Raw genomic sequence first — 26,933 nt, 5'->3', positions numbered from 1 at the left:
GTATAATCTGCGCGCAGCCGCCTCACACTAATCAGGAAGATTACAGATTCCTGCGCGTCCGGAAATCCCAATCCCCCCCATTATCTCCTGCCCCCTCATAATTACCCTCCTCCTCCTCCTCCTGCACCAATGCCCCGGACTTCCCCGTATATCCCCCATCCTGAGCCCATTTATCCCAGCCTGCTGCTCTCCTCCCCCTCTCATCATGTCTCTCCTCCTCCTCCTCTGTGTCTCTCCCAGGACGTCGGCTGATCCGGGGCCGCCAGGGAAGGGCTTGGGGCTGCAGGCAGGGAGCGGGAGCTCCGGCGGTGGCCTGGCTGCTCTCATTTTGTATTAAAATGAGGAGGAGGAAGAAGAAGCTGCAGCAGCGACAGCCCCGACATCTTCCCGGAGAGCAGCGGCGGCGGCGGCAGCACTAGTGCAGAGCAGCGATCGGCGGCAGCGCTAGCACAGCAGCGATCGGCGGCAGCACTAACACAGCAGCGATCGGCGGCAGCACTAGCACAGCAGCGATCGGCGGCAGCACTAGCACAGCAGCGATCGGCGGCAGCACTAGCACAGCAGCGATCGGCGGCAGCACTAGCACAGCAGCGATCGGCGGCAGCGCTAGCACAGCAGCGATCGGCGGCAGCACTAGCACAGCAGCGATCGGCGGCAGCACTAGTGCAGAGCAGCGATCGGCGGCAGCACTAGCACAGCAGCGATCGGCGGCAGCACTAGCACAGCAGCGATCGGCGGCAGCACTAGCACAGCAGCGATCGGCGGCAGCACTAGCACAGCAGCGATCGGCAGGAGGAGGAGGGATGAGTCAATACAAGTAATAATTTCATGGGGACACATCCGAGCAGAGCAGCTCTGGACAGCGCACAATACAGCAGCACAACTCCCATCCTCTGCCCATTGTGAGCAGCATCTTCCTGCATTGTGAGAAACTACTGAGCACTTCCCCGTCCTCCTCCCCCTGTGACAAGGCTCCAGCTGCTGCTCGCACTTTCCTCACTTGTCTTTCCTTCCATTTCTCGTTATTATTTATTTATCTCCCCGACTACTCCCCCCTCCATCCGTGCGATACCTCCCATCTACTTATACATCCACCTGTCAACTACTCCCATCCTCGGATCCTGGAAGAAACTTTGCTGCTCTTATTTATTATTGGACTGAATGGACCTAAGTGGCAGGCGTCAGCGTCAGCTCTCTGTTATCTGCCACCCCCCATCCTCTTGTCACTATGCTGGGGCTCCAGTTGATTGCAAGCCTTGTGGACCCGTCTCCCGACTGAGGGACGGCGGCAGCTTCCTCTTCTGAGCATCTCTGAGCATTGAAGACTTCTTTTTTTTTTTTGTAATCTCGCTCGTCCTTCCTTTTGCACATTTTTTTTTGCTAGATCTTTATTTAATTTCCTCCATTTTGGGGGGGGGAAGAAGGTTAATCTAGAAGAGCGGATCCCGGGTGCGCTGCTGTCAGGAGGACGCCGTCCATTTCTATGTTGTGGAGTGGTGAGTATTGCTGCCTGCCTGCCGGGGTTGTCACATTGGGGAGCACTTTGCTTCTTTGTCTCTTTAAAAGGTCAAAGGGAAATCCTGGCCGGGATTGTGGACCGGAGGCTGCAGGCTGGCGTGTAACTTCCCGGCTTCCTGAGCCTCCTGGGACTCCGGCGTTGATGCCCTGTCACCGCCATACGTGGGGTGACAGCGGCGTGGAAACTTTTGCTTGGTCCCACCACGCTCTTTCCGGACAGAATTTCATTCTTACAATTAGGAGTGATGATGTCCTCTTTATTATTTTTCGGTGCCATACTTGTCTCTTGTGTACATACAAACACACCCCTTCTTTATATATACACAGGGGTAATTACATACTGCGGACAACGACGCTGATTCACCTACACTTCACTGGTCGTTAACTCCATGTGTCATCTCCACTTTTGACCCTTAGACGCCCCAGACGTCTTCCAATTCCGACCATTGCAGACCCTTTCCTTATCGTTGCGTGTTCGAAAGCGCAACAGTCTTAAAATTGGGCTAAACAAAAATATTGTCGACAGTTATTTTGGGATTTATTGTCACAAGTTTTCTAGGTCGGTGCAATAAGTGACGCTTCTTAAGAACTTTTCCAACCGTTGTTAGATATTGGTGAGGTCTTCAGAAGAAGATCTAAAATCTTAAGAAGAAAAAAAAAGTCTTGTAAGAACTGCCTCTAATGTCTTCCTCTGTGCCCATGATGGACCTTTGGTGGTTCTTGGTTTTTCCCTCGTGCTGTTTTCATTATCTTCTTGGGTTCTGTTGGATTTTCAGGTTTTGTCGTGATCCCGGTGAAATCCTTGGTGTGCTCCCCCTCCTCTTATTTTGTAATGAATGGGTTAAGGAGAAGAGCAGCTCTGGCTGACAGGGATAACTACAGATAATAGTCACCGCCTTGTGCTGTCATTGTGGGGCTGCTCTGCTTGTCATTATTTGTAACTGAGATCTTGGTGAACTTTAGCCCTGGGCACCGAGCTTTCAATGGGGGAAATTAGATGTTTTCTGTACGTTGGATACAGATTTTGATGCTGATGTGGAAATGAAGTAGATGGAGCGATGTGTCCATACCATCTACTACACCAGCTAATGGTGGCAGCTTATACTCCTCGATATGATGTCAGAGCCATTGAGTAACATCAGGTCCACCATGCACGTCTTCTGATTATATTGGCTTCTGAGCTGGAACCGTCAATATTTCAATGTGAAGAGTGGTAATGTCTTAAGAAATGGCATAAAGTAATGAGATTTAGTGACTAAAAATTCTCGAATAAGTCCTTGAGTGTTGTGTCTGGAAGTTTCTTGGCATTGGTAGAAGTTTAAAGATGACGCTCCACTGACCCATATGATATGTTCTAGTTTGGGCCATGGTATATTCTGTAAATCTACAAAAAAACGAATTCCCCGGGTTTCTCACGTCTCGTAACTTTCTCTTTTGTTTAAAAAGTTTTATTGATCTTATAAGGACCTTTCTCGTGAACCGTGGAGAAGTCCTGGCAGCAGGAGCTTATGTAGACGTGAAGTTCTGACTCAAAACACTTGTTCATCGAGTTCCTTTTAGTATTGGAGTGATCTGATCAGTTATCTGCTCCTCCATCCCACCTGGCCCTTTTCTTAATCCCTAGGTATGTCTTCTTGTCTACTTGTCCCCATACTTTGATGACAACTGCTAAACCCAAGTTTCTTAAGTTCCTGGTGAGTTCAACGTGCCGGAGTGAAGTCTAAGAACCTCATCCTCGTGTCATTGATCGGTGCAGATCATGACACACTCGTGCCATAAGTTATTGACTCTTCTGTCCATTGTGTAATGACGATTTTATGAAAAATCGATAAGGACCAGCTTCGCAGGTGTTCTGGAATAGCAGACTGGGTAGTCTCTCATCTGGAGGTCTACGTGTAACATTTAATTATGACCATGCATATAAATGGATGTCTGTTCAAATAAATTTGGTTGTGGTGTTTTTTTTTGTTTTTTTTCTTTCTCCCCTAAAGACAGTATGCCTCGCTGATTTATAAATACTTTTTTTTTTAATTATGCCAGGTGATCCTTAGAGGCGGGACTGAGCATGGATCATTCGAACGAGACAACTCAGGGGATAGAACATTTAGAAATGTCTAACAATGTAAGCGATCCAAAAGGTCCGCCAGCCAAAATAGCCCGCCTTGAGCAGAATGGAAGTCCTCTAGGAAGAGGAAGACTTGGAAGCACAGGAGCCAAAATGCAAGGGGTGCCACTTAGACACTCTGCACACATGATGAGGAGCAGTATCAGAAAAGGTAATCTTCTCTTCTCTTCCTCAATTTTAGGTGATGGAGAAACTGCTGCTGCATCCTACGAATTGTTTTTGAAAAATGAGAATTTGAATTGCACTTTCGCCAACTTTGACTTTTTAGGTTTTCTTTTTGTTTTTGTTTTTTTCCTTCTGAAGGTATATTACATTGCTTTTACTCTAATTACTTTATATTTAATTAGTTTTTTTTGTGTTACCTAAGTATAGTAAGAGGGGAGGAAAATACTATAAGTCCTTTAGTATCCACTAGCAGAAGATTCTGATGATCTTGGGCTTATTTCAGCCTTTTAAGAAGCGTAATCTTATTTTTTTTTTTTTAGTTTTGTATTCTTTTTAATACTAATAATTTTTTACCTAGATTAGATATTTTTATTTATTTAATTTGTTTTCCTTCTAGAAGACAATGTGCCTGATTTTTTTTTTTTCAGACAACTGATCGTTTTCGAGTTTGGTTCGTGGAAGGCAATGGAATTTCATTGTCCTCAAAGTGTAACATTTCTCATACAATCCTTCATTTTGCATTCCGTTTGGCGAAAACAAAGCATATATTGATCCTAAAATGAACAGACACAGCAGTCGGTATTGTTAGATCTCTATCTATTAAAATGGAAAAACAGCACTTCAGCAAATTCTTTGGCCTCTGTTCATGATTACCCTATTTATTGATTGTTTGCCAAGAATGTATGCATCTTAAGAAAGCCAGGGTAGGAGAAGCATTAAAAATATAATTTATTATGGCTTTTTCAAGGCGGGCGCATTAATATTGTACCGAGGAGCTGGAGCGAGGCTCTATAAGAGGACATTCTGACGCCTGCAAACCTATAAGTTACTATAAATTCCTAAATAGGAGATTTCGGCTGTCTCTGGTACTATGTGAGGTTTGCACAGTTCACTTTAATTCCAGGACGGTTTTAGACAAGGATCCTACAGACTTTCATTGCTCCTTATTATGCAGTCCACTTGTTTACATAGAGTCATAAATGTTCAGCAAAAGCCCTAGCAGTGCCTTCAGGTTGGGATCATCTTGTATTTTTAGCACTTACCAAACCTTTCCTCTTTTTTTTTTTTTAAATGCTGGACAGTTATAAAGTTGCTGCACTAGGAAGCGGAGCCAAGTCTTAGATCAGGGGAACAGTTGTGTGACAGATCTGCTGATCACTTGTCCAGAGGAGAATACATGGAAGCTCACATGGGTGCTGTTAAGAGCAGCAGCTCTCTAAAGGCTCAACACTTGGCGCTCTCTAAACGTCGGAGAGATCCGCTAATTAAAATCTGCCCATTCGTCAGTCATCTCCTAATTGCTCCGAGCCGCGTAACATCTATATAGTTCTATACAATGATCCGGCGGTTGTAAGTTTGGAGCGCAGGGAGCCTGTGCATTGAATAGATGGTAATCTACTCCTCTGTGCCAGGAGAGAACAAATGAGCGACTTGTATAAGGTCGCAAGGAGAGTTCACATAATGAATTGAGCTCCCCTCACCCACTTCAAAGCCGGAGGAATCCCCACTTAGCTACTCCTTCAGAAGAGAATAGCTCCAGTCTTCCTACACGTTGGAAGAATTTTCTAGATGTTAACCTATTCTATACCAAACTGGACCATGGAGCGCAGCAGTAAATCGATCCCTGGTTTGCGTATGTAATTTTTTAAAATTTTTTTGTAATATGAGATTTATGTAAATATTCTAAATGCGCCCATTTTTCGTAAATTCTGGCGCTTTTTTTAATACATTAACATTTTTGGTATACTTGCCGTAAGATATTGAGTTAAAAAGTCGCTTTATTATGTAATTCTTCAATGACTGACTTGGTAGTTTAAAGACTTTCAAGACAACATACCACAATGTGGTCTTCTGCTCCTCCGGAATCCAAGGTCTACATCACTGCTGTCAGATTGGCTGTAATATTTAGTATGCCGCTGGGGCATTAGGTCCTTAGATTGTCACTGACTGAGGTGTTTTTAAAATAACGGCATAGGAAGTTGTTGGTTTTATTTTTTAATCAAAGGGTTAACAAAATGGCAATTTTTTGTGAGGGGGTGTGTTTTAGGTTTTTTTTTTGTTATTTAATCGGAGATGACAAGAGATGTTTTGACCAACCTGCAGAACTCAACGGTTGACACTTCTAGGTCGATGACGTGTTTATTTTCGTTCTTAGAAGTAACGCTGTTTTCTCGGTATTCGGTCATCTGAAATTCAAGCTAAACTTGCTGTCTTGTTGCTGATTTCTCGTGGATGTGGTGGTCTGGTCGTTGACGCCAAACATTTTGTTTTCTTTTTTCTCGTATCCATAGGAAACATGCTTCCAGTTTTCTGTGTCGTGGAGCATTACGAAAATTTCATCGAGTACGACTGCAAAGAAGAACATGCAGAGTTCGTATTGGTCAGGAAGGACATGCTTTTCAACCAGTTGATCGAAATGGCTCTTCTCTCCCTTGGATATTCTCACAGTGCAGCTGCCCAGGCCAAAGGTGAATAGAAAAGTTGTAAGAAAATATTATAGCGAATGCTTATGCTTTTTTTTAAATTCTTTCTTTTGTTTTTAGGATCATTTATTATTTATTTTTATTATTTTTTTGGTAACCAAATTGTGGCTAGTTGTAAGGAACTTCAGACGTCACTGAATCATAAGCAGGAATATTGACCTTAATAATATGGTCCACTGAGAATGTGGGGAGGAATGCTGAGCTTATCTGAGCAGATGGAATGCTGAGAGTCGATTTGCATTTATGACTAAATACCTAGATGTGTTTTCCCTTTTCACATTTTTATTATTATTTGGGCTGTGTAAGTTGCTGCTCACTATTCCGAAACCGTTTAAGGTGCGAAATCGTTTAAGCTTTAGCATCTCTGAATTATGCGCGAATGTTAATATTCATTTTATTGTTAATTAATGCAGGTACAATATATTATGATAAAAATATATATATATAATGTATGTATGTGTGTGTGTATATATATATATATATATATATATATATATATATATATATATATATATATATATATATATAATTATTTTTTATTTATTTTTTTTACCTACGTAGTATGATTTGTTCATTTGTATTTATTTTTAAATGGCTAGATGGTGTTATGTCTTGTGTTTTGTTTTTGTTTTTTTGTTTTTTTTTCCCTCTTTCCCCCTCCTCTCTCCTGTACCTTGCTAATTAGGGCTGTCACTTTGTCCTCCTGGTCTAGGGCTAATCCAGGTCGGTAAATGGAATCCAGTTCCACTCTCCTGTGTGACAGATGCTCCCGATGCAACTGTGGCAGATATGCTTCAAGACGTGTTTCATGTGGTCACCCTGAAAATCCAGCTACACAGGTGAGTCATACCGTGACTCAGAAGCGCCTTGTTCATTAGCAGCAGCAGCAGATGTGCGATATTCCCATATCACACGTGTTTAATGACGGGCAGCCATAGAGCCAAATCAAAGTTCAAAAGCAATCCAAAGTAGCGTTGTCACTTTGAACGAAGCGTCCTTCGTTTCTTCTTCTTTTTTTTTTTTTTTTCATTGTCTTGCTATATGCACTGAATTATATTTAGTCAATTAATTCAATACGTGCCTTACAAATTGGTGTTTTACATAAAGTGTACTTAACAAAACAATATTTTGCATATCCTGTACCATGCCATCTGGGTATGTTCAGCGAAAGAATGACTTCACCCTTCTTAATGTAATCTGGTGTTTTTTGTTGTTGTTTTTTTGTTGTTTATACTCCAATGACGATTGTAGAGAAGAGGAATTTTTTTTTGTCTTTTTTTTCTTAAGTCTGTTTCTCATGATCAGTTGTGAGAAGACATTGCACCTTAAATTGTTTCACCGAGCGCATCAGAGCAGGAAGGTAGAAGTAACATGCAAAAAAAATAGTCGCCACATGCAGCTGATGTATAATTCATGCATCAATACAGCAGATGTGTTGTATAAAGTAATTAACTAATCGGAACAATCAGGAGACCGAGAGCAATCTCCAGATGCATCTGCTTGATGCGCAAAATGAAATCTGTCTGTCTTAAAGGAATGTTCTGCAGCAGGATGCCATCTTGTAATAATCCCTTCTCTAATCTGTTTCTAATAGTTGCCCTAAACTTGAAGACTTACCTCCCGAGCAGTGGTCCCACATAACCGTACGCAACGCTCTGAAGGACTTACTGAAAGATATGAACCAGAGCTCCCTAGCTAAGGAATGCCCTCTATCACAGGTATCGGGGACTTCACTACTTGACCACTGCTAATCGCGGTCCGGCCATTGGCGCGACTTGTCGAGATGATCTCGTGTCGCCTGCGCCGTGATGTAATTGCCGCTGTATACTTGCTGTCCACAACAGTAGGAAAATGTCTTGTACAAATGTCTACACCCAAACTATGAATTATGCATGCAGCTAAGGGGGGGAAAAAGTGAGAAAAGATTCCTCCTGGGACCTGGAATAATTACAAGCAACACAATTAGAATCCTGTCATATAATCTAATTAAAATATTCTAGTAATACAATTAAACCATTGAAATCTGGCACTAAAGATACTGATCGCGAAGGACTCGGTTGTGGGTTTCAGTAGGGTCTCGTTTGCCCTGATAGTCACTGTTTTGCCACGGTGATGTCACTGCTCAGCGTTCACATCCCTTTTATAGAATGTTTACAAATCATTTCCTTTTGTTGGTTCTGACGGGTTTTAAACTGCAGTTTAGCAAACATACCCACAAACCCGTATGCTGATTTTTATTTTATTTACATGTGTTTTGTTTTTTGTTTTTCTCCCCTTCTACTATATGATCTGTACTGATCTACCTTCTTTCCCTCTAACCTGGTGGCTGGCTTTCTTGCCATGTAAGGCTAGCAATATCAAAATGTATAGTCTTATTTTAATGACATGTATATATTCTGCCTACTCACTATACTACATGTCGGGGTATAGTGATGATTTTTGGTACTTAATCGTTTCATTAGTAATCATGCGATTTTTTTTTTTTTTTTTTTTAATTATTATTTATTTATTTTTTAATTGATTTTAATTTATTTATACAGTTTATTTGTATGGTCTTAGACGTGGGATAGATATATATATATATATATATATATATATATATATTATTTTTCTCCATGGCAACTTTTCATGAGGATGAACTTGTCCAGTTGGTATACTGCACAGTTATTTTGTTGTTCCTCCAGTCTTGTGGCACCTGTTCAATTATTGTTGGCCTGGAAATAATCAAAACTCTTTTTTTTTTTCACCATTCATTTATGTGTTTACAGAAGCGCCACGTTAATTTCGATTATGCAGGCTTTTAGGTGCTCACTATGGCTGTTACCTGCAGATAGGATTTGTTCCATTTTTTTTTTTTTTTTTTTTTAAATACTAAAAAAAAAATAGACCTCTGCAGAGGAATATTTAGAGAGAAAAATATCCCTTAGTTGATTATATGCAGGTAAAATTGTTTTCTGCTTTTCCCATTGCCAAAAAAAAAGATATTTTTTTTTTTTTGTATTATTCCGATCACTCCTGAGTATTGAACTGATTTATAATGGGGTATGCAAATAGTGGTCTCTTTATTTAGTCATTTGAATATGCTTTCATTAATATTTTCCATAATTAATGCACTCTTTTGATCATAATTTTTAGGTAAAAGACTGAACTAGTTGAGTGTCTTTTTTTTTTTTTTTTTTTTAATTATTAGGACTGTGTTTGAAAGTATAAAAAAGGTGTTTTTTTTTTTTTCCCTGCAAGAAAACAGCATAAAAATAAGCTAGGGCCATACTGCAGATTTAATGCTAAATGTATCCTGTAAAAAAAAAAAATACTTAGTATTTGTCAATAGAGATTTTTTTTTTTCCATTTTAGATCAAAATTAAGAAAAAAATAATAATTTGGCCTATTTATGTCTGGATGTATCTTCCCCACCCATTCTCCTACGACGGCAGCCCCTAAGTCTAGCTCTTGGGGGGGTCTGTATCCAATTATTGGTGCTGATATATTCTGAAAATACTTTTATTTGCCTGGATTCATTATAACCTTTTTAGATAGTCTGGTTTTTTTTTGTGTGTTGGAAAGTGAAGTAGTTGTAATTACTGAAGTGATTGTATGGTTATTTATAGGGTTTATGCTCTGGGATCATTAATAATTAATGATTAGATTAAATATATTTCCCTCCAGGGATTATTTTTTACCGTCATTATATATTGTTGAAACCCTACGATCTCATCTCAGTTGCATTTCCATTTCAGTGTCCTTTACAAATAAGCGCAGAACTGTTCTCCTCCTTTTGCAACCTTCCTAGATTTCCGTGCACATTGGAGAGGCGCAGTGATACGCCTCTGCTCCCATCGTTTCGTATAGTCGTCCATACTTTCACTTCAGGGTCAGGTTTCTCTTAACCGGAAAGGTTTAATGGAAGGAAAACGACAGTGCTGTGTGGGGCGATGGAAATGTGCTGCACTCTGTAGGGTGAGCAGAAGAGCTCCTCTGTGTTGGTTTTCACGCGACTTGTCAATCAGTGAGCACGGGTTAATGGAGACGTTTCATGTTAACGGATATTTATACAACGATATTTGATAGCTATAACGTAACTGGATCATATTGCTTCCTAATTTCTAGGGTGTTTGATACTATAAACATAAAAAAATGTCCTACTTTATTCCTTTCCGCATTGATGCCCCGAGCTTGTCCTCAGTCTGTCTTCAATAGGGACAGCATTAAATGTCATTATATACTATATACTAGGGCCAATGTCATAGTAATGGTTTGGGGTGAGCGAGAAAAGCGGAAAAAGCTAGGATCCCAGTAGTAGTGGTGCGAACTACTGAGAGTATCCGAACTTTGACATAGCCCTCTTTTGCGTCCTCTTCTATTTCTACGTGTAGGTAACGTACAAGTTCTACGTCAGCATGGAGGAAAATATTCTCCTAGTCACTTGAAATGTTCCTGTCGACTTGCTAAGCCTCATTTTATAACATTAATTAAAATAATGTTTGCTTTGGCATTTTACAATTATAGACTACTTGTTTCCATCAGCAGTGTAATTAATGCTGATCGTTATTTATGTTTGTGAGGGCGAGAATATATCTAGGTGAACTCCACTGAACAATCCATCTGCCATCAGTGGGCAACATATACCTCTTTGGGCTTTAGGAGCCGCACTCGTATTGGTAGCTGGCATCTTAGACTATATCATGCACTTTTTTTATTTAGTACACTTTGTACACATACGCAAAAATTATATATATATATATATATATATATATATACAAAAAGAAAAAAAGGAAAACAGCACTACATAAATGAAAAAAACGTGGACTTTATTGCCCGAATGGCGTGGCAATGTTTCGGATATAGTAACCTTTCTCACTTTTTTCTCTCTCTCTCTATATATATATATATATATGTATATATATATATATATATTTTTTTTTTTAGATATATAATTTGTTTTGTTATTATTTTAATTTTTTTTTTTACTGAAAATTGAAAAAGTATCAGCACAGCCCTAATGTTTTTGGTGCAATACTTGATAATGATAGTAATAATTTTATTTCTATAGCGCCAACGTATTCCGCGGCGCAAGCAACCAGCCAAATGTGGAAAAAATGTATTGTAAATGGAAATCAGTGCAAACAGTGGACTTTATTCACACCTGTTTGAATAATCACTGATTTTCCATTGGCGCGCTACTTCCAATGCAATATTTAATTATATAAAATTTATTTATTTTATTACGCATGTGTGTGTTTGTATAAATATGTCTAAGACCTATAAAAAAAAAAAAAAACACCCCCAAAACTATGATATGGATATCTTTCTGCGGGATTTTTCCTTATTAGGCTGCCGTCACACTATCAGTATTTGGTCAGTATTTTACCTCAGTATTTGTAAGCCAAAACCAGGAGTGGGTGATAAATCCAGAAGTGGTGCATATGTTTCTATTATACTTTTCCTCTATTTGTTCCACTCCTGGTTTTGGCTTACAAATACTGAGGTAAAATACTGACCAAATGCTGATAGTGTGACGGCAGCCTAAATCCTAGATCTCTCAGATTTTATGGTTTTCGCCCAAACAAATATGTCGTTTCCAGGTAGGGCTTTTTTTTTTTTCCTTGAAAATACTGAGATCCAATCCAGCTTTGAGGCACCCAAATCTAAACTAATGGTCACAAGTGCAGAAGCCATTTATAGGAGGCTCAAGAGCCTACTAATTGTTAGGACTAACTTTAGGGCCAAATGTTGAGAAGTTGTGGTCTTCGTTCACATTGTGCCTTTTAAGCCTCTGGCTTTCTGGATGCAGCGTTGGCACAGTATGGCCAGTGGGCTGTGTGCACGCTCATGGCGTGAAGGTTAGAAAGGTAAAGCTGCTCTGGTATGTGCTGTGTAGGCAGATGTGTGTAATATCCATAAGCCGCGTAGTTTGCATACATTTATGGGAAGATCTACATATGCATTGGTTTATGAGCAATATTTTTCGATGTATTGCTCCGAGCTGTCGCAAGGTAGTAAAGTTTTTTTTTTTTTTTACACATCCATATAACTTCCCAGCATGAATTATTACGTGTATGCAAGTAGAAATTTGTAGCCACCCAGATGGGTAAAGTATGGACGTCTGTGATCCAGGAGAAATATTGCTTTTTGTAATGTCCAGATTCCACTGTTTAAACAGTTTTGACATCTGTCTTTAAATTTTTTTTTTTTTTTTTTGGAAGGGAAGAAGTCTTTGCTAAGAACCATTTTGCAAAGTGTTCTCCATTTTCAGCCTTTCTTTACCTGTATTATGAAAGCAGATGGTCTGCATGTCTCCTGAATATTTATAACTATCGAAAACAATCTCTCGCTATTCACCCTTAGGCTTATGAGATGTCAGGACTGTTCTGGTTGGGAAAAAAATCATCTTGGGTGTTTACAGAGCGAGGATTACATTAAGCTGAAACGACTATACATTTTTGAGTTTAATATTTGTCCATCAGCTGTTTAATCGTATTTAGATAATTGTGTAAATAAGTTGTTTCAGTCGTTGCCCTCTCTACTTTGTAGAGCTTGAAAGCTTTAAACACTAGTAAACTGGATTTGTCAATATTTTCTTTTTGTTTTTCTTATTTATTTAGTTTGCTTCCTGAGCAGACTAATAAGAAGCACAAAATTCTTTTTTTTTGGTCTCTGTTTGTCAGGTATTAGACTTGTTTTATTGCAGACTGCTCCATCCATACATTAAACAGTTCAGGTTAAATATCGTATAAAAATATTGTTTAAAATGGCTTTTATTTTGAGTGATGGCGTCTTGTGTTAGAGGGACCAGGAGTGGACCTTTTTAGTCCAGGTTCACATGGCCGTACTAAAACCGGTGACTTCCATGAATTGCAGACGTGGTTGGCTCCTTGTGCTCCTCCATATCGTGGACGGCTACAAGACCTGGTATTGACTAGTCTCGTCCCCTAGTGCACGCAGCCAATTATTGTCACCAATCGGTCCATATGGAAAATTGCTTGAGCGCACATGAGCTATGGGGTCCAGTGAGCACATGGGCTGAGAATACAGTTGTCAGAACGAGCTCTTACTTGTGCTACCAAAAAACCTAACACTGAAATAATCCATTTTCACGTTTGTTTGTTTTTTTTATGCAGAATTTATGCCGAGTACACCAACTTTGCTTATTATATGACTAGAAAGTGTGTTTCTGTAACTGATCCCAAATCCCTATGTACTGAAAGGCTCTGGTCAAATGTTTGGACATCACTCTTGTCCATTGAGCTTTTAGGATCAGGCAAATAGAATTAGAAAGTTCTTGCATCAGATAAGGAAGTGGAAGCAGGAACCCCAGTGATCATTTAATAATGTGTGTTTTTTTTTTTTTTTTATTATTATGGAAAGGTCCTGGATGCAGAACTTTTTTTCGGTTCTTAAAAATCTTAAAAAAATAAATAAATACCAATGAACCTCCACTGCTTCTGTTTGCAGTAGACCTGTGACCAAAGCTGTATTTTCCAGTTATAATTGGTATAAACCATATACTTTTACCGCGGTTCCTCCTGCTTCGTGGCCCTGTGACCCTTTCCGGCAGCAGCTAGATGTGGCTTACTGAGCAGGACCTATAGCATAGACACATGTTTTCTAGGACATGGTTATTTCACATCCCCGTATTCTTCATTGCTTATGTAGTTCCCCCTCAATAGGAAAACATGGAGCAAAGAGAATTTTATGTAAAAATCACAAATTCTTTTTTTTAACATAGAATCTGCAATTGCTGCAACTCCTGTCATTTGAGACCGAGGCCTCCAGCCCTGAATTTCGGCTACTTTTTGATAATCCATTTATTGATAATATAACAAGTGCAGTATGTCATTTGTTTTTTTTCTGTACTACTCCATTATCCTATAATTTTTCACAGTAGGTGAAATCATTCTGCTCTACATTATGTATAGTTGTGTCTTTGTCACTAGGAACCTTTTTTTTTTTTTTTTCTTCTTTCTTTTTTGGTTTTGATTTTGGTCATCGACCTTTTTATACTTTATTACAGTGCAATAATATGTAATTTTTCTTTTTCTCTCCGTAGAGTATGATTTCTTCCATTGTGAACAGCACTTACTATGCAAATGTCTCAGCAGCAAAATGTCAAGAATTCGGAAGGTGGTATAAACATTTCAAGAAGACAAGAGATATGATGGGTATGTACCGAAACGCGTGCAGACAGGACCTTTGTTTGTTTTACAAGGTATTGCTGGTTTAGTGGAGGTCAGTTATGGGGGGCTGATTGGAAGTATAGAGCATCTGTGTCTGCTTATACAGATGGGTATATATTCAGACGTGTAACTTATTTAATGCCTAAACCAGTGGTCCCCCAACTCCAGGCCTCGAGGGCCGCCAACAATGCAGGTTTTCAGGATTTCCTTAGTATTGCACAGGGGTTGGAATCATCACCTGTGCAGATGATCACATTACCACCGATGCAATACTAAAGAAATCCTGAAAACCTGCACTGTTGGCGGCCCTCGAGGCCTGGAGTTGGGGACCCCTGGCCTAAACTGTAAGGGTATGTTCACACATTGTGTTTTTTTGTGTCAAAAAACCTCACAGCGTTTTACTATACCAGCAAAGTACAATGATATATACTATTATACTTTTAGTTTTTATTGTTATTGTATTATTTTATACATCTTCTTTTGGAATTCCATCTATGCTTATTTATTTATTGCTTACACCTTATACTTTTTATTAGGACCACTTCTCCATTATCCTAAGGGTTGTTTCTCCTTCCAGTTCACCCACAACACATTATTTGTTGTTTTTAGTATTTTTTTGTAATATTTTATTGCAAATTTTTTTCTGTCCTGCACTTTATTATTGATTATTGATTTCAATGAGATTTCTGAAATCCTATGCGCACGCTTCTCATATTTTCACTCATTCAAATAAAAGGGAAAACCAAAGATGCGCACGTTTTTCTGCCAACACTCCAGTATTTGCAGCATAAAAATACTGAGCGTGCGCACATACCCCTAAGGTTTGAACCATTTTATAGACACTGAGATATAACTCGTTGTTTGTCTGGTACATGACTGTATTTGGTTGGTCTTTATCTAATACATCTTTATCCTACATGTCCTTTATGTATAATACACGCTGGGAAAACCGTTTCTATCTGTATTGTTTTTTTTCTCTGCTGTAAATATGTACAGCAGTTTATAAAATACATTTGTCGCTATAGCCCGGCTTAGGGGCAAACGCGTGTGGCATGTAAATTATAGTCCCCTTTGTTTAAGCTTTCTCATTACTACGTTTCCTTTCCAGTTGATTTGGCAAAGAGAAAAGTACTGAAATTTGAGTTGCTTCAAAGAAATAAATAAACTATACGACTATTTAGTGAATTTATTTGTCCTTACTATTGGTTTTAGCTAGTTTAGCTGGTCTCTTTGGGGAGAATATGGACCAGATATACTGGAAACAGTTGCAGATCCAGTTTCATTTTTCATAAATATCCTTCAGTTTAAAGATGCCGTATTTTTCTTTAAAACTGTACAATCTAGGTAACCTAGATTATGACTTGTACCATAAGCTTCACAATGGGATACATTTTACTAGTATTCTGCAGAGAAGGTTTCAAGTGGGTGCCTTATGTTTAAAGACCCCCGTACAGGTCCGATAACGGTCAACCAAACGATGGACCAGCCAATTGCTTGGCCATCAGCTACGTCTTCCATCGCTCTCATAAACTGGAGCACCCGCTCTGCCGAACGTTGCTCTGTTTTATGTCTTGGCTAACAAAAGGATCAGCAGTCCAAAATCAGACATGCCGGAACCTTATCTTCCCCCTACAATCATATGTTAGGGCCCACCATCCACATTAAGCTGTTGTCTAAACCCGTCAGTATCTGCCAATTTCAGCTGACGGTCTAATATGTATTGGGGCCTTAAGACTTCTGACCTGTCAAGGGTTAGTAGTAGTTGATTGCTCAGGAGACCCTAATGATAGATGGAGAAAAGGGGCATTGGAGGTCTGCAAACCTTACATTATATTGGTGTATGATTCATTCTCCTCTCTTCTGAATGATGCCAAGATATCATACGTCCGGAACACCCAGACCCATATCTATGGAAGTATGGTTTAACTGGAAATACTTATTTTAGTAGCTCGTGTGTGTAAAATCTATATATTTGAAAAAGTTGATGAGCATGACCTGTAAAAGTTGGCATGCTTCTCATTTCTATGACAATATGTCACTGCTCATCCTTTTCATGGTACTCCCGGATCCGTTTAGGAGCCCCCTATAGTTATATACATGCCTCTCTATGTGAAATTAATCTTATAGACATTATTATCATATTCAGTAAGGCCCTTTGTACACTATGGAAGCTTTTCTGTATCTGTGAGTGTGGAGATACTGAGAGGTTGATGTATTTATTTTTAATTCAATAAGGCTTGAACTTTGCCTTTTAATACTACCCCAAAGCAGAATTCATCAGATATGTTGCTCAATGCCAAAGTCTATTTTGAAACCGGCTCATCAGTTCTTTGAACTTTTCAGATACAAGGTCAGGGCTGTATTAATTCAGTGACCCCTTTCCCACCCCCCGGCCATTAAAAAAGGAAAAAAAAATTATCCTAACGAGATGGATGCCACATTTTGAAATGGTATTCTTAGCCAATATAATGCAGCGTAATATGTTGATCGTGTCCAGAGTCAGATGTCACCAGGAGGACTTGGGTGTCATTTGTTCTATAATTATCCAATAGCCTTGGTATAGATTTACAATGCTGCTTCTGCTTTACTATATGAGGAGGATAGTGTTTGCTACTGTGTATCAACGTGCGAGGGAGGAGAACTGCAGGAGGCCAAACTGAACCTGGGTATATTGTAATATTGTAGCAGGTTCACAGAATCTACTTCATCATCATCATCATCTACCGTATTTATTTTATTCATTTATTTTTTTCCTCCTCTAATAAATGTGCTATAATAAAGTGTGTCTGTAATACGGTACATTTTATTTTCTATATATTTTCCATTAGTTGTATCAAATGTAAATCTGCATTTTATTTTGCATTTCCAATTCACTATGAAAAATACATTTACAATATTTTGTGATACTTTTCTAGAACTATTTAAAAAAATTTATATATATATATATATATATATTTGCTAAATATTTTTTAATTTTTTTTAAATAGTTCTAGAAAAGTATCACGACATAAATGTATTTTTTATAGTGAATTGGGGATGCAAACACTTTAGATTTACATTCGATACAACTAAAGAGAGAAGAAAAGACATACCTAATATTTGTAAGGTGCAGCCGTTATTAATATATAATTTCCTTTTCTAGTTGACATGGAAGACCTGTCTGAATTATCGCAGCAAAACACAAATCATGTGAACTTTGGTCAGCAGCCTGTACCTGGTAATAGCCCCGAAAAGCCTTCATCCCCAGGACAGCACTCTCTCAGCGGTCAGACCACTGTGCGGACGCCTCTCCCCAACCTGCACCCGGGACTTGTATCTACACCTATTAGCCCTCAGTTAGTAAATCAGCAGCTGGTGATGGCTCAGTTACTGAACCAGCAATACGCAGTGAATAGACTATTAGCCCAGCAGTCCTTAAACCAACAGTACTTGAACCACCCTCCTCCGGTCAGTAGATCCATCAACAAGCCTATGGAGCAACAAGTGTCGCCCAACACAGAGGTGTCTTCCGATATCTATCAGTGGGTGCGTGACGAATTGAAACGAGCAGGAATCTCGCAGGCGGTATTTGCACGTGTGGCTTTCAACAGAACTCAGGTAAATGTGCTGCTGTGAATGTAACGTTCATCATGTCGAGTTCTGCGGCCTGAGAATAAATATTAGGCTGCGGGAGATACGATCAGCAGAGTGTCTGCTCTCACCTCCCATATCCTCTCTGCTTACAGTTTGCTTTCCTGATAGATAAACAGATGCCTAAAATGTACTGTATATGGCTGCTTCAGATGAGGTATATGATTAGATAACACCAGTGGGGCACATTGCTGCCTTCTGCTTAAGCGTATTAATTATTCCGGGTTGTAGAAGAAGTTAGGATTTTGAAATGTTATTTTTACTTTTGTAAGTAGCACTCCAGTAATTTTACATATATTCCCCCCCCCCCCCCCCCCCAATTTGTTAGACCTCAATGTATATGCAATACTTAAGGGTTGCTGTCTTCTGCCATTTCCAGTGCCATTCCAGCATCATGTGACCTGCTGAATCGCAGGTCTCTCTTTAAATCTTGTCATTGCAAGTCTAAGAGACTCAGAAACAAAGCTGTCTAACCTCATGCCGAGTCTCATAGACTTGCATTGAGAAAGTAACGTCCGTTCTACAAAGCAGATACTATGGGATTCGGCAGGTCGCACATGCAGCCACATGAAACTAGAGTGGCACTGGAAACAGCCGAAGATGGCAAAAAGTAAGTATTGCATACACATTAGTGTTTTCTGTTAGATGGGAATTTTTTTTTTTTAAATCCCGATTGCTTCTTTCAATACCCATCATTTAATTGCAGCCAAGTATGTACAGTATGCCCCCCACTGCAGTCCTATTTTACCATTTCAGTTGCGTTCAAGCAATAAATAAAAGCTCCTTACAGATCTATAGATTTGTACCACCAGCCTCTGTACAGATCTTATTGTCTCCATGGTAACAGACAACAAACCTATCCCTTGTTGTGTGATCCTGTGATTTCCTTTCATTTGCGCCCTGCTCCTAAAGATGGCTACAATTATTGACCACAATAAGGTGAATGGATCCACCTGCTTGTGAATGATAGGCGCAGCCATTCACCTCTTCGGTCTTGTTGGCCATTTTCAGTTACTTAGTTTGGCCCTGTATGTTTCACTGACACAAAATTAAAGGATGGATGATCTTTCTGCGGACGTTCTTTCATGATCAGATGTGTATGACCACCTCTGGTAACCAAGAGTAACTGCAGGATCAGACTACACAAGGCTTGTTTGTAGTCTGTAACCATAGAGACACTTACATTTTTTTTTCCCTGATCAATTTATTATGGAAGTGAATATTCACATATTGAATGTATGTGGTCTAAGCCAAACATTTTTTTTCTTTAAATAGAATTTCATTTTTATTTACCTGTGTATTGTAGTCACGAGCATATTGCATGGAAGTGTATGGGTCATTGAACTCTGTGGTCACGTTGTCTGCTGTGTCTTCATTGTGCTCTGTATGGTGTCCGTGTACATACAAGCAGAGACTGCCTATAACTAGAAAAAATGACATCGCATGACGTAGCAAATTTATTACTTGTTTTTGACACACTTCACACTAATTAAAAACCTTTCTAAAAAAGTCTGCCAAGTCTGTGCTCTTGGTGCAAAAGTTGGTGTAGATGTAGACCAGCCGTGAGGTGGCCAGACAATGATAACAGTTTTTGTAATATGACCAGTGAGTTGGTCCAGGTACATTGTGCCATGTGAACCATTTTTAACAATATGCATCATTGTCTCCCTTAGGCCAGTCTCACACGTCCAGATAATTCCGGTACCGGAAAAATCGGTACCGGAATTATCCGTGTCCGTGTGCTTACGTTGAACATCAGTGTGGCACACGTGCGGCAGCCATGTGCCGCCCGTGTGCCGACTGAGGACCACACGGACCGTGCAGGAGACAGCGCTAGAGTTAAGCGCTGTCCCCTGCGTGCAGTGCTGAAGCCGGTATTCATCCCTTCTTCCCAGCAGCGTTCGCTGGAAAGAAGGAATGAATAATCTTTTTTTTTTATTTATTTTTGTTTTTAAAATAAAGTTGCCGGCAATCTGCCCCCTCCCACCCCCTGTGCGCCCCCCCCGCTGGCATTAAAATACTTACCCAGCTCCCTCGGCGCTTACATCCTTTCAGCGTTGCTGCTTGTCCTGTATGAGCGGTCACGTGTTGCCGCTTATTGCAGTAATGAATATGCGGCTCCACTCCTATGTCGCCCTGACTTGGTAGGAAGAGCACTGCAGGAGTTGCGTATTCCTTGTTATTTTACATAGGCCACTGAAGTAATTAAGCAGGGGTTGGTGCGAAGTGCATACTTTTAACTGTTGTCATCAAAAAGTGATATATTGTTTATATCAAGTTATGTTAACTTTTAATAGGATTTATTTCATTTTTGTTGTTGTCATATATTATATATATATTTTTCTGGCCATTACTAGGCTGATGCACTGTTCTGTAGACACCACTTCTCTGCATTTTAATCACAGGCAGAGCTCCACTAGAAGCTATCTATGTATACAGCTACTGTAGGTTCTACCATTCTCAATAGGCGATGTTCACAGCTCACCTCCTTCCCCCAGGTGCATAAAGTTGGTATACGTGCAATGTGTAGGAGCATGTTCACACTGCGGACATTTCACAGACAAACTCCCCCCCTCCCCCCCAAAAAAAACCCAACAAAGTGAGCATATATCCTGTAGTAAGCGAATAGTAATACTACATATAATGACATAGGGTGCTTAGTTAACGTTATTTACATGTACTATTACTATTCACGTACCATTTCCTACACTTGCTCTTTTTGTTTTTTTTTCTTGGGTTAGGTCACACATGCCTAGAAAACTCTCTCATGAATATCAATGGACACTTGCAGTATGTTTCCTACGGACCATATGACCGCAGTGAAGCAGATCTCCAAATTCTCAGATATGATAGCTGCCCTGTAATCGTGATAATCAGTTTTTCTGATGCATCTGTTTTGGTAAATACTTGTATTCCTTAGGGATTATATGTAGTGGAGCACTTTTGTTTCTTAGCGTGTCTTTCACCTCTCTGTGGTTTCCCTGTTTTGCTGTCTGCAGATGTATTTACTAAATTCTATGAATTAGAAGAAATGGCAAGAAGATTCGCTAATGGCAGGACAGACCACCCTACCCTCTAGCAAAAGTCCGGTTTTAAACTTCTGGGTTGCGGGATCCCACAATCCTCTTTGGACCCCTCGCTGGCAATGTATGAGATCTTGTGCTTCAAACTAAAGCGGCACTGCGGCATTATGTACACAGTAGTTACTGATCGATAGCCACTGCGTACATAATGCGGTAGCACTGTTTTGGTTAAAAGCACAAGATTTTGCTATAAAACACTAAATCTCGCGTAAGGTGGGTTGTGAGATCTTGCTCTGCATGTCTGGATCCCACAACCTGGAAGTGCGAACCGGACTTCTGCTAGATCGAGTCCTTTAGCCTTGGCATGAGGGAAACTTGTGTATTTTTGCTAATTTTACCTAATATAGCTAATCCGTCTCTGATTTCTTAAATAAAAAGGGCAGCCACAGATTAGCTATGTACAGCATACCCAATGCTAGTCTGCCATTTCTCTGCTTTTCCACCTGGAAAGTGTCAATGAAGGTGCTTTCCATTTACCCTGCCGATACCAAGTCTTCCTACACTCAGTAGTGAATGGACAGTGCCAGGGGGGAGGTATGGACACAAAACTGGGTGGTAAGACCAGATCTTCCATGTTGGTGCTGATCCTGTTTTTGTACTGTGGAGAAGCCTATGCAGAAATCGGGTAATACAACCATTTATAGATTGTCCTCTTAGGGTATGTGTCCACGGTCAGGATTGCATCAGGATTTGGTCAGGATTTTATGCAGGTAAAATCCTGACCAAATCTGCACCTGCGGTCACTGGCAGGTCACCTGCGTTGTCCTTGCGTTTTTTCTGCAATGTAAGGACATGCTGCGTTCTTAAAAGTCGTGCCACATGTGCGTTTTTGCGGGTATGCTGCATGCGTCTTTTAATGCATAGTGGAAACGGGATTTCATGAAATCCCCTCCACTATGCTGTAACATCAAAAACGTCAAAAATGCAGCATTTCCTGAACGTGGAAACATATCCTTACAAGTAGGGTTTCGCTTTAGTAGATAAGCTCTGCGTATTTTTTTTTTCTGTTAATTTAACTTTTTTCAGATACATGATGTTAATGGAATTGTCCAACTTTTTGGTCAGAATGTTATTTTTCTTAAGTACATGGAATTGAGGCTTAGTCTGGACGCAGAATGTGTTAACGGAGAATCAATCAGTCAGGCCGCTATCATGGTGGTTTGTAACTTAATCTGTCTTAGGCCACAATCCCACCTTCAGTATTTGGTCAGTATTTTACCTCAGTATTTGTAAGCTAAAACCAGGAGTGGGTGATAAATACAGAAGCGGTGCATATGTTTCTGTTATACTTTTCCTCTGATTGTTCCACTCCTGGTTTTGGATTACAAATACTGAGGTAAAATACCAAATACTGACGGTAGGAGCGTGGCCTTATTCCGAGCTCCTCTTGTCTGATTTATGACCACATACCACACTTGTAGTGTGCTCATGGACACAGCTTGTAAAAGACGAACTGTTCAAAATTTTTAATGGAACCCAATTACAAGAATGATTTTTAGCCTTTAGTGATTTGGACCCTGTATGTGTGCAGGTAGGGTTGAGCAGACTATATGTACATTGTGATGGAGGCAAAGAGGACACGCGTCACAAGGCTTTAACAGTATTTAGCACAGTCCAAACGATCAGTCACATAAGTTTGTTTCTGCAATATTTTTCTAGTAAAACCACTGACGCCGTGACAGAAAAGCCGGTGGACCCCATTATGGTCAATAGGTTCTTGCTGATGCTATTTGCATCAGTGATATAGAACATTCAGGCTCTGCATACATTTAATTTCTCGTCTTCTAAAATGGAATTGCAAAACGCAGTTGTGAACAGATCCTTTTGTTGGAAAATTCAATGATCATTTTTAGGCATGATTTCTAAACATTATTTTATTGCTGGTTTGCCCAAAATGTTGTTTGCCTGACTCTCACAACACATATCTCTCCACAGTTGTGGTCAGAAATTGCGACATATGAGGGGTGATTGTATTTGCAGGATTCATCACTCCATCAGTTAATAGTTTTTCTAATCATTTGCCAGTGGTTTACTATATGTAAGTTTTAAACACTTCTATATAGTTAAGATTAAAATCTAGAGAACCTGCATAGTGGGGAAAAAAGTAATCTTCTAGTGCCCTTTAAACCTAATTTTAGGTTGTGATGTGCCTAAATTATATTAATATTAGGAGCTACCAATTTTTATTTGCATCATTTTGTATGTGTGACATCATAAATTAATATTTCTTTTGTCATGTGTCATGAAAAGCTTCCTTTTTACATTAACCAGATGAATCCGTAATAGTCTTGTAAATAATGTGCCCAGGAATTATCTTTCTTTTTACACGGTTACTTTAATCATTACCAATGATAATACACATTAAATACCACTAATAGTTCAAATGTGGCTTTTAATTACTACCGCCAAGTCTTCTGCAAATCATTATGCTAAATAAAGGAATCCCACAATGAATGCAATAAACTTGGGGCTTGCAAAATATTGAAATTTATGATTTTTTCTTTTGTCCCGTTTTTGTACAAAGTTATAACATTCATGCTTGTTTTAGAAAGACCTAAAATTGAATTTTATTGGAATTACGCAGAAACCAGAAGATGCTGAAATAGCTTTGAAAGAAATCTTTATTAAAGGGAACCTGTCACCCCCCCCTCAGGCGTTTGTAACTAAAAGAGCCACCTTGTGCCGCACTAATGCTGCATTCTGACAAGGTGGCTTTTTAATTACAAACGCCTGCACACGCTGAAATAAACAATTATAAAATGTGCCCCCACATACCCTGAAATCGCCCCGGTGGCGGGACTTTCCTTCCTAATTAGATGCAGCACAGCCGTCACCCTGGAGCTGTGCGCGCCGGGCGCCTCCTCCTCTTGCTGCATTATCGTCCCGGCGCCTGCTTTGTAAGTACGAAGGGCAGCGCAACTGCGCATGCCCGGAAAAAAACTTACAGCGCAGGCGTCGGGTGACGATAATGCAGCAAGAGGAGGCGGCGGCCGGCCCGCACAGCTCCGGAGTGACGGCTGTGCTGCGTCTAATTAGGAAGGAAAGTCCCGCCCCCCGGGGCGATTTCAGGGTATGTGGGGGCACATTTTATAAGTGTTTATTTCAGCGTGTGCAGGCGTTTGTAACTAAAAAGCCACCTTGACAGAATGCAGCATTAGTGCTGCACAAGGTGGCTCTTTTAGTTACAAACGCCTGAGGGGGGTGACAGGTTTCCTTTAAAACACAATATACTACTGTTTGGATAATCTTGCAGATCCAATGTTTTATTAAGTATAAAATCTGTCAGTGTCATGTTATAAATCATTTTATATAATGTAGGTTCTGAATATTGTTTTGGATCAGTGGGGGTCCGGATCCTGAGAACCCCACCGACCTGTCAAAATACCAGTGCGCGCACAATGGTGTGTACGGGCATAATGGTAATAGTCTACAGGGCCATACAGTCACTCTCACAGAGCGGTGTACAGATCCGTAGACTTACTATTAAAGGAGCTACAGAATTCATAGTGGTAGTTTGGCTGATCGGTGGCAGTCTCAGAACCCGGACCCCACCGATCGACAAGAGATTTACATTAGGCTAGGTTCACAATAATGTGAAAAACTGGACACATTCAGGAAACTGATCAGGATCTTTTAAAGGGGATTGTTGGGTTTCCATTAGGTTGTCAGTTTTTCTTTTTTACCCTATTAAAATAAAAAAACTGTGGACTATAGGGAGAGGACTGAGTAGTGGCCCCTTGCTGACTTCTCTCCGCACCGCATTTCTTCCATGTGTGTACGGCAGCAGAGCGCTGTCAGTCAACTACAGCAAATCGAGCAGAAGCCAGCCACCGAACTACTTCTGTCTCTCCATAGTTCCCAATCAAATCTTCAAACTACATTTTATCTGAGACGCTGAAGCTTTTTAAATATGAGGCTGGATTCAGGCGACCGTATAAGCACACGGTGTGCGCCAAGATATCTGCACAAACTGAAATCGGACTGCTAGACTGACACCCAGAAATTACTTATAGGCCGGGGTCACACTTGCGAGTGTGATGCGAGAAACTCGCGCATCAATACCCGGTACTGCTGCCGGCACTCGGGACCGGAGTGTTCAGCTGCATGTATTTCTATGCAGCCGCACGCTCCTGTCCCGAGTGCCGGTGGCAGTGCCGGGTATTGATGCGCGAGACTCCCACGAGCTTCTCGCATTGCACATGCAAGTGTGACCCCGGCCATAAAATGTAAGTACTTGACATACAATTTGGCGAATCCATGGGGCCCACCAGCCATTACAACCTGAGCACCTCCTTTTCTTTAATTTAATTTATTTATTTATTTTTTATATGGGACCTTAACCTTTTTTTTTTTCAGACCGATTTCTTCTCTTGGAGGGTGAAAAACCTACACATTTTATAGGATCCAGATTTAATTAGAAACGGCCTTAGGCTGGGTTCCCACAAGCATATCAAAAATGATCCCTAAGGGCTCTTTCAGATGAGTAGTTTTTCTGGATGTGTACTGCCGAGTTACAATCTGACAGTACACTGATTAATGTTAGTAAATAGGGAGGGCGGTTCAGATGACAGTGTCCATGTAAAAAAACGAAAAAAATCACAGCGTGCACGATTCTCCTCTGTATTTCAGAGTCACCAATACAAGTCTTATTGGTCCACCTCGAAAAAATTGGATCCCATTTGGATCATCTGTATTGCATATTATTCTCATATATACATAGTCATTTATTAACATGGAAACTGTATTTGATCATGTAGATTTTAGACTGTTTATGTAAAAAAACGGACACACATGCAATATGGATGATTATACAGATGAAAATTGGACTATTTGTCATCTGCTCGTCTGAATCAGGCCTTGGGCTGATGGAAGAAGGGCTCGGCCAACTAACGGGACAGGCACTCTCTCCAAATGTTCACTACAAAGAAAACTCCTAATGGAATGAAGCCAATGTGCACAGGTACGAGCTGCTGTGACTGCGTTATATACGCACCAGAATACACTGTATACAGATATTACATCAATGAAATCTACATTCCTGCTATGTAGAATATACTTATAACATTAGGGTAATTACCACACACATGTGATGCACACTCTGGTATGTATATAATGCTCACAGCAGCACGTACCTGTTCACACTTGCTTTATTCTGTTAGGAGGTGCTGTCAGTTTTTTTTGTTTGTTTGTCCGGATTTCACTGTCCATCTCTGGACTGCAGTGCAGGGACCCAATTGTATGTCTCCTTACCTGAATCTCCTAAAATGCCAAACAAATCCCTCTGAAACCCTGTAAGATAAGGATCTACTGGAACGTGGAACACGTTAATAGAGGTCTCTTGGATCAATTTGATTGTTTTAACTATGGCACGATTATTTACTGGCTTGGGGTGTTGTAATTTTTTTTTCCCCCAGAAATGTTGTAATTGTTATTTTACATGGATACTTGGTTCTGTGAGATAAGTAGATTGGATCCATTTCATCCACTCAACATTTTTACATAAAATCTTGAAATGTCTCCTAATCTTACTACCTCCAACCAACCAAAGGTCTTGTTGTTCTCACGTGCAGCACCCATAGCATTTACCGTACTTAGTTGGTTGTATTACCTGTGTTTCTACTGTCACTTAGGAATAACGGCCCTCTCATATGTTCAATCCTCAACGACTGTTAACGTTGGTCTTCAAAACAAATAAGGGGGTGTTTGTAAACCTCGCCATAAAAATCCTGAACATGCTAATTCTTCTAGCACATTT

The 26,933-nt window shown here is 40.1% G+C and overlaps 1 protein-coding gene across 6 annotated transcripts in view; it reads left to right on the top strand.

Moving 5' to 3' along the window:
• SATB1 (SATB homeobox 1) overlaps positions 1-26,933 on the top strand; it is a 235,187-nt gene that overhangs the window by 132,232 nt on the left and 76,022 nt on the right. For 2 of the 6 annotated variants that reach the window (XM_069729966.1, XM_069729965.1), the window contains 6 exons: positions 3,559-3,794; positions 6,100-6,276; positions 7,004-7,130; positions 7,886-8,009; positions 14,339-14,450; positions 17,608-18,062. In XM_069729966.1, coding sequence (XP_069586067.1) covers positions 3,584-3,794; positions 6,100-6,276; positions 7,004-7,130; positions 7,886-8,009; positions 14,339-14,450; positions 17,608-18,062 — 1,206 coding nt within the window. In that variant the 5' untranslated portion in view covers positions 3,559-3,583. Of the gene's footprint in view, positions 1-63; positions 1,497-3,558; positions 3,795-6,099; positions 6,277-7,003; positions 7,131-7,885; positions 8,010-14,338; positions 14,451-17,607; positions 18,063-26,933 lie in introns of those variants that run through there. The other 4 variants (XM_069729969.1, XM_069729968.1, XM_069729967.1 and 1 more) reach the window with 4 other exon arrangements.

Source organism: Ranitomeya imitator, chromosome 6, assembly GCF_032444005.1.
Source record: "Ranitomeya imitator isolate aRanImi1 chromosome 6, aRanImi1.pri, whole genome shotgun sequence".
Classification (NCBI taxonomy): Eukaryota; Metazoa; Chordata; class Amphibia; order Anura; family Dendrobatidae; genus Ranitomeya; species Ranitomeya imitator.
This window is presented reverse-complemented; position numbering and strand designations above follow the sequence as displayed.